Consider the following 14,474-nt stretch of genomic DNA (forward strand, 5'->3'; position numbering starts at 1 on the left):
TGGCTTATAAAGCTAAAGACTCTATTTCAGTTTTAAGGAGCGAAGTTGCCTCAACTGTTTTTTGTTTTTTTTTAACTTGGCAGTCAATCTTATGTTGCTTCAATTTTAGGCCTAAAATTGAAATTATCAAGTCTGCTGAATATTTTATAAAGATTTAAAAATTATATTAACTGCCAATTCTTATTTTCAGATCTGCTGCGCAAATAAATATGTCACATTTAAATATTACCTCAGGGAAATCTTGTAAAGGCCACCCTGTGATATAGTGTTTCAAATTTTGCCAGTTGAGGAGCTGAATAATAACACTAAATCTTATACTGGGCTATATTAGGAATGGACCTCTATATGGAAGAATTTTGCTACAGCATTTTGTTGGGAAATATTTTGGGGTAAGGAAAATAGTGACATACAGTTTCATTCCATCTGTCACATTTGTGGGAGTCTCACAGTTTTTTTTTTCTTAGAAGCTCAATTATAGCATTAAGATTTATCAAAAGTCAACTGATTTCAATTATGGCCAAGGCAAAATTAAAGCCTGGTTATCTTGGTTGAAAATAAGTACTTATTCCTGGTATCAGATTGGGTTTTGTGTTTATCATATTATTCCTGTGCCCTGTGTTTAGAAATTGGCAAAATTAATGCAATGGTGCTATTTTAATTTTTACAGACATCCCAGTAACCAACTTCGTTTAATCAGTATATGGACTGTACTTTTTTTGTTTATTAGAGATGTTTTATTTTTCTGCACACCATACATAAGTTGAAATAGCTAAATAATTTGCATTTTAATACATGACTTGGATGTACAGCCATATTTACAATGTCTTATTAGTGGTTTTTCATTAAATTCAATGAAGTATTTAGTAGGATGTCAAAAGATTCTGGATCACATAAAAAATTCTGGATCCTATACAGCTTTTATATTAATATCTTGGATGAAAATCAGGGGAGAATAACAATCAAATCTGCATATACCAAAAATTGGGTGGGATAGTTAACAGCTTAGAACAAAGGTTCTCATAATAGTGTTTTGCCCATGAGTGAAACTAATGATTTCCATAGAGATAGCAGCTGCGAAAAATAAATGTTAGCTACCTATTTTTAAAAATTATGTTTATTTACCACACGTTATACACCCACTTAGTCCAGCAAGGATCAAAGTAGTTTACATCAATGGTTACACAGTGAGAGTATGCAATATTAAAATAGCAGCAATCATTACCAACAAGATGAAGAAGTAGCAGCCTGAGGAACAGCAACAACATCCAGCATATAGGAAGCTTTCCCTCATCACTGCCAGATTGTAAGAGGTTCTCCAAAAAAGAGGAAAGGTGTGAGCCATCTATTTTAGATCTTAAACTCTATATCACAGTGATTTTCAAGGCGCCCACTAAGGTTTGCACAAGCAGAGCCCAGAAATCCAGAGCAAGCTTTGAAAGCTGTAGGCAAATTGAGGGTTCTATCAAAACCTCCTGTCATTTGCCTAGACCAAAGTAATCAGATTTTGAAAACAGCAACCCCTTTGCCCTTAAGTTGCTTGCAACCTTCCCAAATGATTCAAAGTCATTGTTTCAAAACTCTGCTCTAAAATACAAGTTTTAAGTCTATAAGTTAGACTTTTATTTCTATCTCAATAAGTTGGAAAAAGAAAAACTTCAGAAGTGGAACTAGTTAACTAGAAGATGTGTTGAAAAAGAGACTAGGCACAGCCATTCATCAGGGACACTTTAATTTGGATTCCCGAAGTGAACAGTACATAAATTACTGCTTCCTATTCTAGAATTCCTAATAATAAATAATTGAATACAAATGTTTAAACAGATTCATCAGAATGGCTTTAGCATTCATGCAGTGGCTTCAGCAACTCAGCTATAGAGAAAGAAAATGTGGTTAACTTAAAGTCTTAAGAATACAAATTGACAATTTTTAATAAATATTTTCTGAAGAAGTCAGAAAGAAGAATGAATGGAAATAATGTACTGTCTTGATAGATACAGGCTTATAAACCTGGAAGATTATTTAAAAATGCAGTCTAAAATGACCACAGAGAGTACAGTCTGCAAAGGACATCATATTAGTTAGTGTAAGGCTTTTCTGGGTATGGCAGTTATATTAAATAGCTGATTTGCCTTGATCTTAAATTGTTTGAAATAGCTGAGAGAGTTGCAGATAAGTAACTGGTTGGATGTCTTTGCAATGTTGTTGGATTTATTTTTAAATACCATTTGGGGAAAACAGTGCTAATTTGCACTGTTCTCCTAATGAGACCAACAAATTAAGCTCAATTTATATGTAGTTAAAACCACATAGTACTAGAATTATTTCATGCACCAAAGATCTAAACCCCTGCTTGTTAAATTCATCACGTTCACAACTCTATGCTGTTGTGAACAGTGAGGCTGTGTGCTCTCAAGATTTCGGTGTCAGACTGAGCTCATCTGTGTTGAATTTCCTGGCAAAATGTGTATTAATGTTTTTAATAAAAGTGCGTATGATCATAAGTCTGTTTGTGATGTTCCATCTTCTCCAGTGTGGCTCAGTGTTTTGCCAGACCTCAAAAGCACATACTACTAATTCCACATTGCAGTGCTATGTATTGACTGTGGGAGGACTAATGGGAAGGATTGCTTGGATACTAAGCATTGTAACTGAATACGGAAGAGTTGGTTATAGAAGTATTACAGCAGGCCATACAGAATCCTGATTTAAACAGATTTTAAAAAGTAAACAAGAAGGTATGAAAAAAAAACTCCTGTTGTAGCTTCATACAAGATGATTGGTCCAATTAAACATCTACAGATGGTGAAATGTAAGTCCCGGGGTAGATATTATTGATGTCTCATGTTACCTCAAAATCAATGTGAGTAGGATAAATGTTGGACTCAGGAAATACTGTAATGTGATTAGGAGATAGCATATGCCTGATCTTGTCTGATTTCAAAAAGCTAACTGAATTACATTTACTTAGTAATTGGACATAGGATCAAGAAACTGCAGGATTATAGGTAAGGCTCTGGAACTGAGATTATATCAGAAAATGGCTCTGGCAAAACCATTCTGTGTTGCTGCCAAGAAAACTACATGGACCATCAAATCACCAGTAATGGAGTTTGATTTGAATATTTTACCTCCCCCCCACCTAATTAAATACAGCCTTCAAATTGTTGCTCATAAATGGTGCTGGCTTTTAAGCAAAAGAATGAACAATAATCTCTGTAATCTTAATTGTTATATTTTCCTGCTTGAACCATTGGTTATTTTTGTTCATACTCTCTAATTCTGGATAAACTTCTGAAAGTTTAAAGTAGGATTCTTGACTATTTATTTAAATATGTAATATTAAATTGGTAGAAGCCAGCAGTGTCTTAGTCACCTTGGATTCAGAGGACTACAATCTTAATCTGAAATTATTTTTTTTATTTTGTGTTCTTATTTTTTTTTGCTGTCCAAAATATGAAGATGGATTACATAAACTCCTATTTTAGGGCAAGATTCCTTTATGGTTATTCATAACATTGAGAAAGTGTTCTTTTTAGCATGTTAGAAGCAATAATGTGACTGTTTCAGCATATAATTTAGTGAAAAGTTCAGCAATGAAATAATTGTAGAGAAAGTTGGTTCTGACAATATGCAGCAATTACCGTATTTTTCCAAATGGAAGATGCACTCCCCCCCCCAAAAAAAAAAAATAGGTGGACATTTCTATGCATCTTATAGTGAATACGAGCCCATTTTTGATCTCCCAAAGCCTCTGTGCATCCCGTTTTTGCCCTCCTGGGCATCTAGAAGCACTCTGCAGGCCAAAAACGCACCTGTTTTTGGCTTCCAGAGGCTATTGCAGGTCCTGTTTTTGCCCTCCTCAAAAAACAGGCACGTTTTTGGCCTGTAGAGTGGTTCTGGATGCCGGGGAGGCTGAATAACGGGACACATGGAGGCTATGGGAGGCCAAAAATGAGTGCGTTTTTGACCTGCAGAGTGCTTCTGGACACCAGGGAGGGCAAAAACAACTCACAGAGGCTTTGGGAGGCCAAAAACAGGCCCGCTTTTGGCCAGCAGAATGCTTCTGGATGCCAGGGAAAGTAAAAACTGGACACGTGGAGGCAAAGAAAACCCTATATTTTTCTTGTTTTCCTCCTCTAAACCAAGGTGCGTCTTATAGTGAGAAAAATACGGTAACTTCTTTCTAATCCTGGGAATTGCTTACTTGTAGAAATAGTAACGTCAAGGCTGCAGATTTATGTGAGATCACAGGTTCTTTTGGTTAAAAATAACTTAGATTAATGAGTCACAGCAATACCTCAAAACTGCACGAATTGAACAGCCATTTGAGGATTGCAGTCCTGTGTATCCTTTTGATTCTACTACATAAGCCTGTTTTTGTCATTGTATCCATGTTGCTTTCCTCAACTCCACCCTTAATCATTTTTACCATGTTCATATGCAATCAGATCCTGAAATTCATCTTTGTCTATGCGACACCTGTTTGGTCACTTTCGGGCCTCTGGAACACCAAGACTAGATTGGTGTCAATGTCTAGAAAAGCCTCTAAAAATAAAGGGGCCAATAGCCTAATAGATTTATTTTGGCTTGAATCTAAATATTCTTTAGCCTGTGGAAACTATGAGCCATAGTTCTGTTTAAAGTCATTTGAAAGATTCCATTCGTATTTGGTGACTCTGTCCTTTATACTCACTTGCTTCGGATTGCTAATATTAAGATCTACTTTGAAATAAAAAAGTGAAAATTATAAAAATGGAAACATATCCATGGTAGTTTAGAACTTTAGTGTGTGTGTATGTTTTATTCAATAGACATAGACACCTACTTACCAAGCAACTATGGGCAACTAACAACGCCAAAAAAAAAAAATCAGAATAAGCCAACAAATCAGTAGAATGCACAATAATTCACAAAAAACATTGAAACTTTCTGGCAGCTCACATAATATCCTGGCTGAGGGAAGAGCCGGGACTTCAGGTACTGAGAAACAGTGTTGCACCATAATAATAATAATAATAATAATTATTATTATTATTTTATTTTATTTTTTATTTTTATTTCAGTTTTAATTTGGATTCCTTATCTGGTAAACTATTACAGGTAGTCCTTGACTTACAACAGTTCATTTAGTGATCGTTTGAAGTTACAACACTGAAAAAAAGTGACTTACAACTGTTTTTCACATGACCATTGTAGCATTCCCATGGCCACATGATTTACATTCAGATGCTTGACAACTGACTCACATTTATGACAGTTGCAGTGTCCAGAATCTTTTGACAAGCAAAATCAGTGGGGAAACCAGATTCACTTAACAACTGTGCTACTAATTTAAGAACCGCAATGATGCATTTAACAAATGTGGTGAGAGAAGTTGTAAAATGGACCAAACTCACTTAACAAATTTCTCACTTAACAATATAATTTTGGGGCTCAATTGTGGTTGTAAATCGAGGACTACCTGTACCAGCTCTAAGCCTCTTTTTTTTTTAAAGCTACTTTTAATTTATGGAGATTTCTCTTTTGCCAGTACTCCTTTTTTTCCACATAGAACTTGATTTTAATCTGCAACTTTTTTATATTCCAGAAAATACATCCCAAATAAATAATGTTGTGCCAGTACAATGATGTCGTTATTGTCCATGGTATCAGAATCTGAACTCTCATGACACATTTTACATTTATGGAAAGTAATACATTACTAGCATATACTTTATAACTGATTTTTTTTTAAAAAAAATGATTTGATCCTATAAAACATCATTATAAAATATAAGATGTTCACATTTCAAGGACAGAAAATGTTAAAAGAATGTTATTACATATTTCAAAATTAGAAAAAAATGAATTTCTGACTCAAAAATAGCATTTAAAGTACAGTTGGACAATATTCAAAAGTCTAAATTCATCTTGACTAGCTTCTCTATGGATTTGATGAATTGTTTTAGCTTGGTTTATGAAATCCAGTGTTAAAAATTATGTAAAAAAATGTGTTAAATCTTAATTTTCTTAATGCCAATTAGAAATGTCTGACTTTGTTTTGGTTTTTTTAAGTAATGAGGAAATAATAATTACCAGGCAGATCTTTTCCAGACTTCGTATACAAACATTAACTGAAATCTGAATCCTTTCAGTGTCCTTTCGATTTATGAATTGAAATATCAAGTTTCAAAGCCTTGCGTTGGATTATATACTGTATGTTAATTTCATGATTAAGAAATAATATTACAGTGTTTTTTTTATTCAGCTGCATTTAAAACAGAAGGGTGCACATGTGTTGTTTCTATCCAGTGTTGTCTTTTACTCTGAAAATATTAATGAGGACCTTGTTGAAAATAGTGGGCAGTTATGAATTTCTTTCTCCTTCTTGGTATTGTGTAAGTTAAAAGCCATGTTAACATTTATTAAGAATGAAGGTGAGTAATATTTGAGGAGCCATTGAAGGACGGCGTCTCATAATCCCCATTAAACCTGTTGGTTCATGTCCCCATTTCTAAAGCTGCTGACACCAACGGGTAACTTCCTATGTTTCTGGTGGCAGAACTTTGGCAAACTTTCAAGGCCCTTCCCATCTCTTAAACTAGCAAAGCAAATCCCTTTTAAACTTCATAAGAACTTGAAGTATCTCCTGTGTCATTAGTGTTCATGTTGTCTTTGCCTATCCCTCCTCTTAAGTCTCAGGTTCTTTTCCCTGCAGGTGCCTTGATTTATTTATTTTTTCTCCAGCTCCACCGTTTAAGTTGTTTCTCAAATTATTTTTCTTTGTACATTGATAAAGGAGTGTATATGTACAAAAAAAGCCATCCAGATGATAAGAAAGTGAAGTAAATGGATGAGATGGAATAATAAGACTATGAGTTCTGCTGGCTCTGATCAAAGACTTACTTAGGTCATCATTCTGTCCTCACATCTGCCAAGCAAATGCCTTTTGGGAAGTGTAGAAGTAGGAGATGAGTACTTTACATTAGTACTTTACATTAGTACTTTCCCACTTAATTTCCCCAACAGCTGATATTTGGGGGTGTACCTATGTGACTGATGTTGGAGGTAACATATAACATGCCATGACTACCTAGCAATTACTGCTAACTGGTGAGAGACTTGTGCTAACTTTTGAAATTACATAGCTTAGCACCAAACAAATAGTATCTTCCTCCAATGTTGCAACTGAGCATTGAACTTTGAATGTGAGTTATGAATACAGTCATTTCTTAATTGGCAGGAATTGGCTCTCCGTAGTCAGCTTCCCAGTATGGAACAAGATGGCACCCAGAATCGAGTATCCTCTCCCGGAATGTCTCAAGAACTCAGAACAATGACCACAAATAGCTCAGATCCCTTTCTTAACAGGTTAGTGGCAGTAGCTATGAGTGATTTCATTTCACCAAAGCTAACAATTTTTCAAATTCTGTTTGGTTTCTGTAATCCTCTGCTTGGGACTTTGGTCTCTTCTAAGAACCACATCTGAAAAAGGATCTTTTCTTAGAGGGCAAATCCAGTTCACTCTCACGTTTCCACCCCACCTTCCCCCCAAAATGCGGAAGATTAAGATCTCTGAAAATCAACTGTTCAGACTTGTAGAAAAGATTTGTCTTCAAAGTCATAACATGTTCTCCCAAGCACAAGTCAATTGATGCACAACCATTTAAAACTACTGACTCAGAAAATGTTTTCAAAAGCTAGGAGTGAACTTGCTGTGGGGCTTTCTTAAAGGAGCTTGCAGTATTCCTGGTTTTAATTTTATTCTTTACAGCACTGACACACAGGAAATGGTGATAGGATTCAGCAGATCATATTACAAGGCAAGCAGGGTATTTTTTTCTGGTATTAATTTATGCAGCCTCTGGTTAATAGTTAACGGGGTCATGTGTTTAATGCTTCTAGTCCTTATTATTGAATAGATAAGGTTAAAAATGGGACATCCATGCACACAAACAACTGAAAAGAAATGCTGGTCATTGTTAGTTCCTTGGATATTGTTTCATTTGAGGACTTGTGTGTATTTTTCAAACATAAGTCAATCAACATAAGAAAATTACTACGTTTTAATGAAATTTGTCATTTCTCAAGGGCTTTCCTCCTTGCCCTACTATCATATAAATATTATTTTCAGAATTTTCTCAGTGGCAATCCTACAAAATTCTAACTTCAAGGATAGTAACCACCATAACTAAACTCTGAATATATCTGGAGCCCTTGGTTATATGTCTGTGTATATTATAGTTAAGTTGTCAGCCATTGTGGCACAAGTGCATTTTTAATACAGATAGTTCTTGACTTATAACCATAAATGAGCCCAAAATTTCTGTTGCTAAGCAAGACATTTGTTAAGTGAATTTTGCCTTGTTTTACAATCTTTCTTGCAGTTGTTTAGTAGCAATAGCACTTAGACTTACATACTGCTTCACAGTGCTTTTACAGCCCTCTCTAAGCAGTTTATAGAGCCAGCCTTTTGCTCCCAACAATCTGGATCCTCATTTTACCGACCTTGGAAGGATGGAAGGCTGAGTCAACTTTGAGCCTGGTGAGATTCGAACTGCCAAATTGCAGGTAGCCAGCAATCAGCAGAAGTAGCCTGCAGTACTGCATTCTAGCCACGGCGCCACCACATCTCAGCTTGCTTGTTAAGTGAATCTGCCTTCCCCATACACTTTGCTTGTCAGAAGGTCACAAAAGGGGATCATGTGATCCCAGGACACTGCAACCATTATAAATATTGAACAGGTTGCTAAGCATCTGAATTTTGATCACATGACCACGGGATCCTGCAACAGTTGGAAGTGTGAAACAAGATCATAAGTAGCTTTTTCAGTGCCATTGTAACTTTGAACCATCGCTAAATGAACTTCTGTAAATCGAGGACTACCTATACAGTTTTGCAGTGGGGCAGTCGGTAGCATAATAGTGTGTAAACTAAATTTCAGTTTTATTTATGCAAATTCTATACTGCTTCAGTATAGACTTGAACTAGGTTACAGACAGCAAATGCAAATTAGAAACATATCTAGATTAGAACTCTCAAGAACACATGAGCAAATTAGAAGGCATTGCCAACTTTCTTTGAAAAAATGTTGCCCTAGTGGAGATCTGTTATTATTAACTCCTGTGAATTTATTAATTTTTATTGAGAGTCACACAGACGTAGTTACCATTTTAGAAGATTGCAGCATCATAGCACTTGAGAAGTTATGTGGTGGCAGCAAAGATTAGTCAAGGTTGTGGACGAAATGTGCTGGGAACATGCCACATGTTCAGCTATGCTGCATTGTGGGAATTGAGACCTTCAGAATTGAATGTTTAAAGAATTCTCCTTCACAGACTTTTTTTTAATGTGTAATTTTACAAGGAGAACATAATTCAACCCTGACTGTGAAAATGAGCCCTTTTGATGATAAATGCTGTCTGTTCTTTCCATCAGTAACTTAAATTAACATAACATTTCCCTTGCAGTGGGACATACCACTCCAGAGATGAGAGCACAGACAGTGGCCTCAGCATGAGCAGTTACAGTGTTCCCAGAACTCCAGATGACTTTCTTAATAGTGTTGATGAAATGGATACAGGTGAGGCTCATTTCCTTCCAATTGCTGTCTGACTGATGCTCCTATATCTTGTTTTTACTAGCAGTAAGATGGAGGAGTTGGCTGCAGTAGAGATGTTACTGAGCTAGTGGAATTGTCAGGAAAGGTACATTTGACTTGATTTTCCTCAGAGAACAAGGAATTCAACTATGTGTCTCACAGCGTTCTACCCGAACCTTATCATTTGTAAAGAGTAAAAAAATGGTTTGGATTTATAGTGATTTTGACAACAGATTTATAGTATATCTTCTTCTGTGACATGCTCAAATATGAATCTAGAAAGTTCGTGATGACGTCTTTTGTTTAAAATGGGCTGGATATTTTTGGATATTTTTTGCAAATCTGAACCATTTCCTAATTTACTGCTGCAAGTTCTGCAGCCTGTCCCTGTGGTTTCAGTCTTTAAGGTTCCATATTTCCTGTCCCATTGATAACAAACACTATTGAAAATTATTCTGACTGCAATCATGGAACTTATATTGTTGTTTATTTAATCCTTTTATATTACTTATAAAATTATTTTTATTATTTTTTTTATTTTTAACCTTAATTTTTAAAAGACTTCCAAAGTGTCCTACAAGATCAGTCATAAAACAATTCCCGTTTTGCAATCTAAACAACAACATGCTAAAAGAAAGGGATGGGGGAAAAAAGAAGTAGAGATATTAAATTGATACCCCTCCTTTTAAGGCAGGTGGATCTTTTTATTGTTGGGCTCCTGGCAGTTTCAGAAGAGAAAGCTGGCTTTGATTTTCTCTTCTTTGAGCAACAGTTGTTGCAAGTTATCGCAAGTTATCTCTGTGGGTTGGCAGTTGTTCTTGCTCTCAATTGATGCCTTCTGTTTTTCAAAGGAGTTGCTCCAGTAGGGGGTCTCCATGATTAAGATGTTGTTGCTGATGCTCCATAGGGTTGGGGGGTGGTGGCTTCAAGTGACCAGTTTTAGAGCCGCTTAAATATATGTGCTTAATGCCGTGCTTTGCATTTATTGTGCATCTAGGTGACACTATCAACCAAAGCTCCATCCCCTCCCATCAGAACCGTTTTCCAGACTACCTTGAAGCCATTCCGGGGACTAATGTGGACCTTGGAACACTGGAAGGCGATGCAATGAATATAGAAGGAGAGGAACTGATGCCAAGCCTACAAGAAGCTTTGAGCTCCGATATCCTTAATGACATGGAATCTGTGCTGGCAGCCACCAAGTTAGATAAAGAAAGCTTTCTTACCTGGTTATAGGGGCCTCAGGGTGATGGAATTTGAAATCTTTGAAGGATCTAAGGAGATAAGACATGTACCTTTGTTGAGAACGAGTCTGTATCATAAAGGCATCTTGGCTTATGATCAGAGAGGATAATGTTTTACTGAACAAAATACTTCAGATTTTGTTGATCCAATGTTTTGTTCTTTTTTTTTTTTTTTTTTGTCCAATCGCTGCTGTTATATCGCTGACCTCTTTCACGTTGACTCTGAAGAATTCTGGTTTATTTTATTTTTTTCTGTTGCAACTACTGTTCAGCATGGTGGTAATGGACAGGGAGAGGATGGGAAAGTTGGGAGAGAAAGAGAAAGAGACCAGCTATATTTCTGGATGCTGTCTACCATTCCTTTTGCCCTGCTTTCTGTTTGCTTGTCCTTTTCTTTGACTAAGGATGTTGTGGAGCTTCAGCTTTTGTGTGTTGTCAAAAAAGAAAGAAAGAAAGAAAAAACTTAATTGGCCCAGCAAGCCAAAAGTGGCATAGCTGATAGGAGGTAGGGTGGAGGGAGTCCATACTAATTTGGAAATAAAGCATAAAATGTTTTATTGTTGGGCACAAATCATGAGACATTTTAGTGTTGGGTACAGTTCTTCATGCTGCTTGATCTATATTGAACAAAACGGACACACGCCAAGGGCGGCTGTTGGATTGTGCCCACTGGCAGCTTCTTAATTCCCTCGGTTAGTTTGCTCACATTTTACAGCATCAAAAAAAAAAAAGCCCTTTTATACAAAATCATGGGTCGTGATTGTTGCCTCTGTAGCTTGTTTTCCAAATTTTAGATTTATTTTTAATTATAGCAGTAGATTAGAAAAGGAACTTTTTCTGGTTCTGTTGTGTTTATTGATTGTTTTTGTTTTAATATTTTTAAATAGTGAAATTTAAATTTCCTGACTTTACCTAGTCTTATTTAAGTCTGAATGGATTGTTTTTATACTAAGCTAGTATAGCCAGTTAATATCAGTAGTATATTAACTACTGATAATATAGTAGTAGTAGAAGTAGTTCTATGTTTTGCTTACAGCTTTTAAAAAGATAGCTTTGAATGTTTTCATTAGATTAAACAGTCATGGGCTTAAGTTTCACCCCTGTATCCAGAATTCAAAGAAACTTCCTCATCTTACATAATTCTTTACCTAAATGTACTTATTAGTCTCACATATTCTGGAAGGAGTTTTGAAAGTTTTTAACATTGCCATTTAAGAATGGCCAGCTGTATGGCTTTTACCCTGAGTTTTGAACCCAGTAAACCTTAAACTGAATTTTTAATCAAAGGACAGTTTTTGTCATTTGGAGAGCTTTTTAATTTTGATGAAATTGTTGACTTGAGAATCAAGCGTCCTCAATGAAAAGAAAATGATGCTTTCCTGTACGTAGTTTCATGATACTGTCTGCACTGTCAGGTGAGTTTACAATACTAGCAGTGGGAACACTAAAGTTAAACTGTATCAAAAGCATACTGAAAAATAGGTCCATTGTACATTTAGAAGACTGTAAAGATATGTGATAGATGGCAACATGAGCATGTAGGTGGCCATGTATTTTAGTTGTAGTGATTAGCACTGAAATCGAAGAGTGAGTATATATAAATCTATAACTTTACTTTTAGCAGGAATGGATTATTCTCAAAGATGTCTGTAGGAATTGTGATATTCCAAAGAGTATTTTAAATGAACAAAATGTGCCCATGTGGAAATATAAGCTATGATGTCTTTTTTTCTCTCCTTTAAATGCATTGGCACCAATAAGTGATTTATAGGTCTGTCAACATTCCCATTAATTTGTTACCTTTATTGCAAGAGTTGATAATATTAACCATCAAGAAAAGTTTAAACCTGAAATTCCGTGTATGATTTTCAGACTAGGACATGCTAAAAAAAATTATACGGAGTCCAATTCTTTGCTCAAGTTGCTAAAAGTTATTTCCATCTGAGGTGTTGTGACGCAGGAAATGCCCTCTCCCTTGGGCACCACCTATTCACCCTCAAAATCTGTTCTAAAAAGATTGGCTCTTTTGGGAAACGATTTCATGGGTACATGGAAGAGAATTCAAGAAGTGTAATGCTGGGTTCCAGCAATGTGTCTCTTTTTAGTTGACACGAGGATGAAGTTAACAGTTGCCAGCCTTGAGTTTTGTGTATGCCAGTAAGCCACAGCTTAATGAATTATATTTCTTCTGCAATGCCATATCAGCCTTTAAGTCAGTGAACATGGGAATGGGGGTCATATGAGCAGATTCTCAGTCCCATTAAGAAGATTCCTCTATTTTTATTTTTGTTTCCCCATCCTTTCCAAGAAATACTTGAAAGCCAACTGAAACTAACTATAAATTGATTCAAATAGTGTTCCAAATGGGAGAAAGGGTGAGAAATTCAGAATTCTTGCATTTGTTTTTTTTTCCATACATGGGAGAATCATGTGTCCCCGTTTGAATATCAAATGGAACTTCTGAATTCCTGAACCCAGTAACAGTTTTTGGTTGCTTTACTTGGTTATAGCTTTAAAGTTGGAACTTCCCCCCACCCTAATTTTTCCTTCTTGTACATTACACTACACAGCTCAAACTATATTTGAGTAGCACTGCTACAAAAGTACTTACCTAAAACTCTCCCTGAATTTCTCTTAACACTAAGCCTTCTGTACAGTACTTAACTCTAGTTACTCTTTAAGCCTGTTTATTAGGTGGGAAATGTGCCTTAGCAATCACTTGTACTGTTGGCAGAAGAAAAACAAACTAGATGCTATTACACATTTTTTTATTCAAATCTATCATTTGACAAAGTGGCTTACTCCTTTTAGGGTATTGAAATGCAAAGACAAAAAGTATTATAGGTAGTATTTTGTATTGACTGGTGTATATATTTAAACAGATTTACTGTCCTAACTTTATGGCTTCTAGATATTTTTTTAAATACAGTATGTTCAAAATGCAGTGAAAGCTTATGAATTCTTGTGTATGTTTGGCAACATGCTTTGAAAAAAATATACTGTGTCGATAAATCATGTGGATTCACAGATGTACCAATCAGTGTTGGAGCTCAAGCAATGCAAGGTTAAGAGCAATCAATGGTACCCTATCTTTTGCACATATGGAAAATCCATATTAAAATGACTTCACTTGTAATCATGGGGGGAAGCGACTTTTTATACAACAGGTGGGTTTGTACGTTTGTCTAAAATGACACTTTTTCCTTTGGGTGAAAAACTTCTATATTTTAAAATGTTTTCTATTAGAGAACTCTGAAACACAACTCTCAAATATATATAGTTATAAATGTTATATTTTCTTTAGGTGTAAGAGCATGCCTATGTTAGATACCTTAGTAAATTCTGTTACATTATTTTCTTTTATGTAATACATTTTTCACTGTTTTTTTTTTGTTTTACCTGATATAAATATATACTTTGCGCTTAAAAATGTGTTTGTTTTATTTTTTTAATATTATATTTTTAACATTAAACACATCTTAATGCTAATAAAACCCTAATATGAGTGAATTTGCACCCATAAACTGACAGGTAATTTAAAATAATGACTGGGGAGGGTGATTCTGGTTTGAATTTATAATCATATTTGAAGACAACAATTGTTGTATATTCTCAAGAAATCCAAGTACTTTAAGAAATGTAAGCTTGG

The 14,474-nt window shown here is 35.4% G+C and overlaps 1 protein-coding gene across 8 annotated transcripts in view; it reads left to right on the plus strand.

The window, feature by feature from the left end:
- The window catches only part of YAP1 (Yes1 associated transcriptional regulator), an 86,798-nt gene extending 72,543 nt beyond the window's left edge, over positions 1 to 14,255 (plus strand). For all 8 annotated transcript variants that reach the window (XM_026706887.2, XM_087937076.1, XM_026706885.2 and 5 more), the window contains 3 exons: positions 7,223 to 7,350; positions 9,451 to 9,563; positions 10,579 to 14,255. In XM_026706887.2, coding sequence (XP_026562672.1) covers positions 7,223 to 7,350; positions 9,451 to 9,563; positions 10,579 to 10,817 — 480 coding nt within the window. In that variant the 3' untranslated portion in view covers positions 10,818 to 14,255. The remainder of the gene's footprint in view (positions 1 to 7,222; positions 7,351 to 9,450; positions 9,564 to 10,578) is intronic.
- Positions 14,256 to 14,474: the final 219 nt, after the last annotated feature.

This window comes from Pseudonaja textilis, chromosome 7, assembly GCF_049901715.1.
Source record: "Pseudonaja textilis isolate UNSWEBS1 chromosome 7, rPseTex1.2, whole genome shotgun sequence".
Taxonomy (NCBI): domain Eukaryota; kingdom Metazoa; phylum Chordata; class Lepidosauria; order Squamata; family Elapidae; genus Pseudonaja; species Pseudonaja textilis.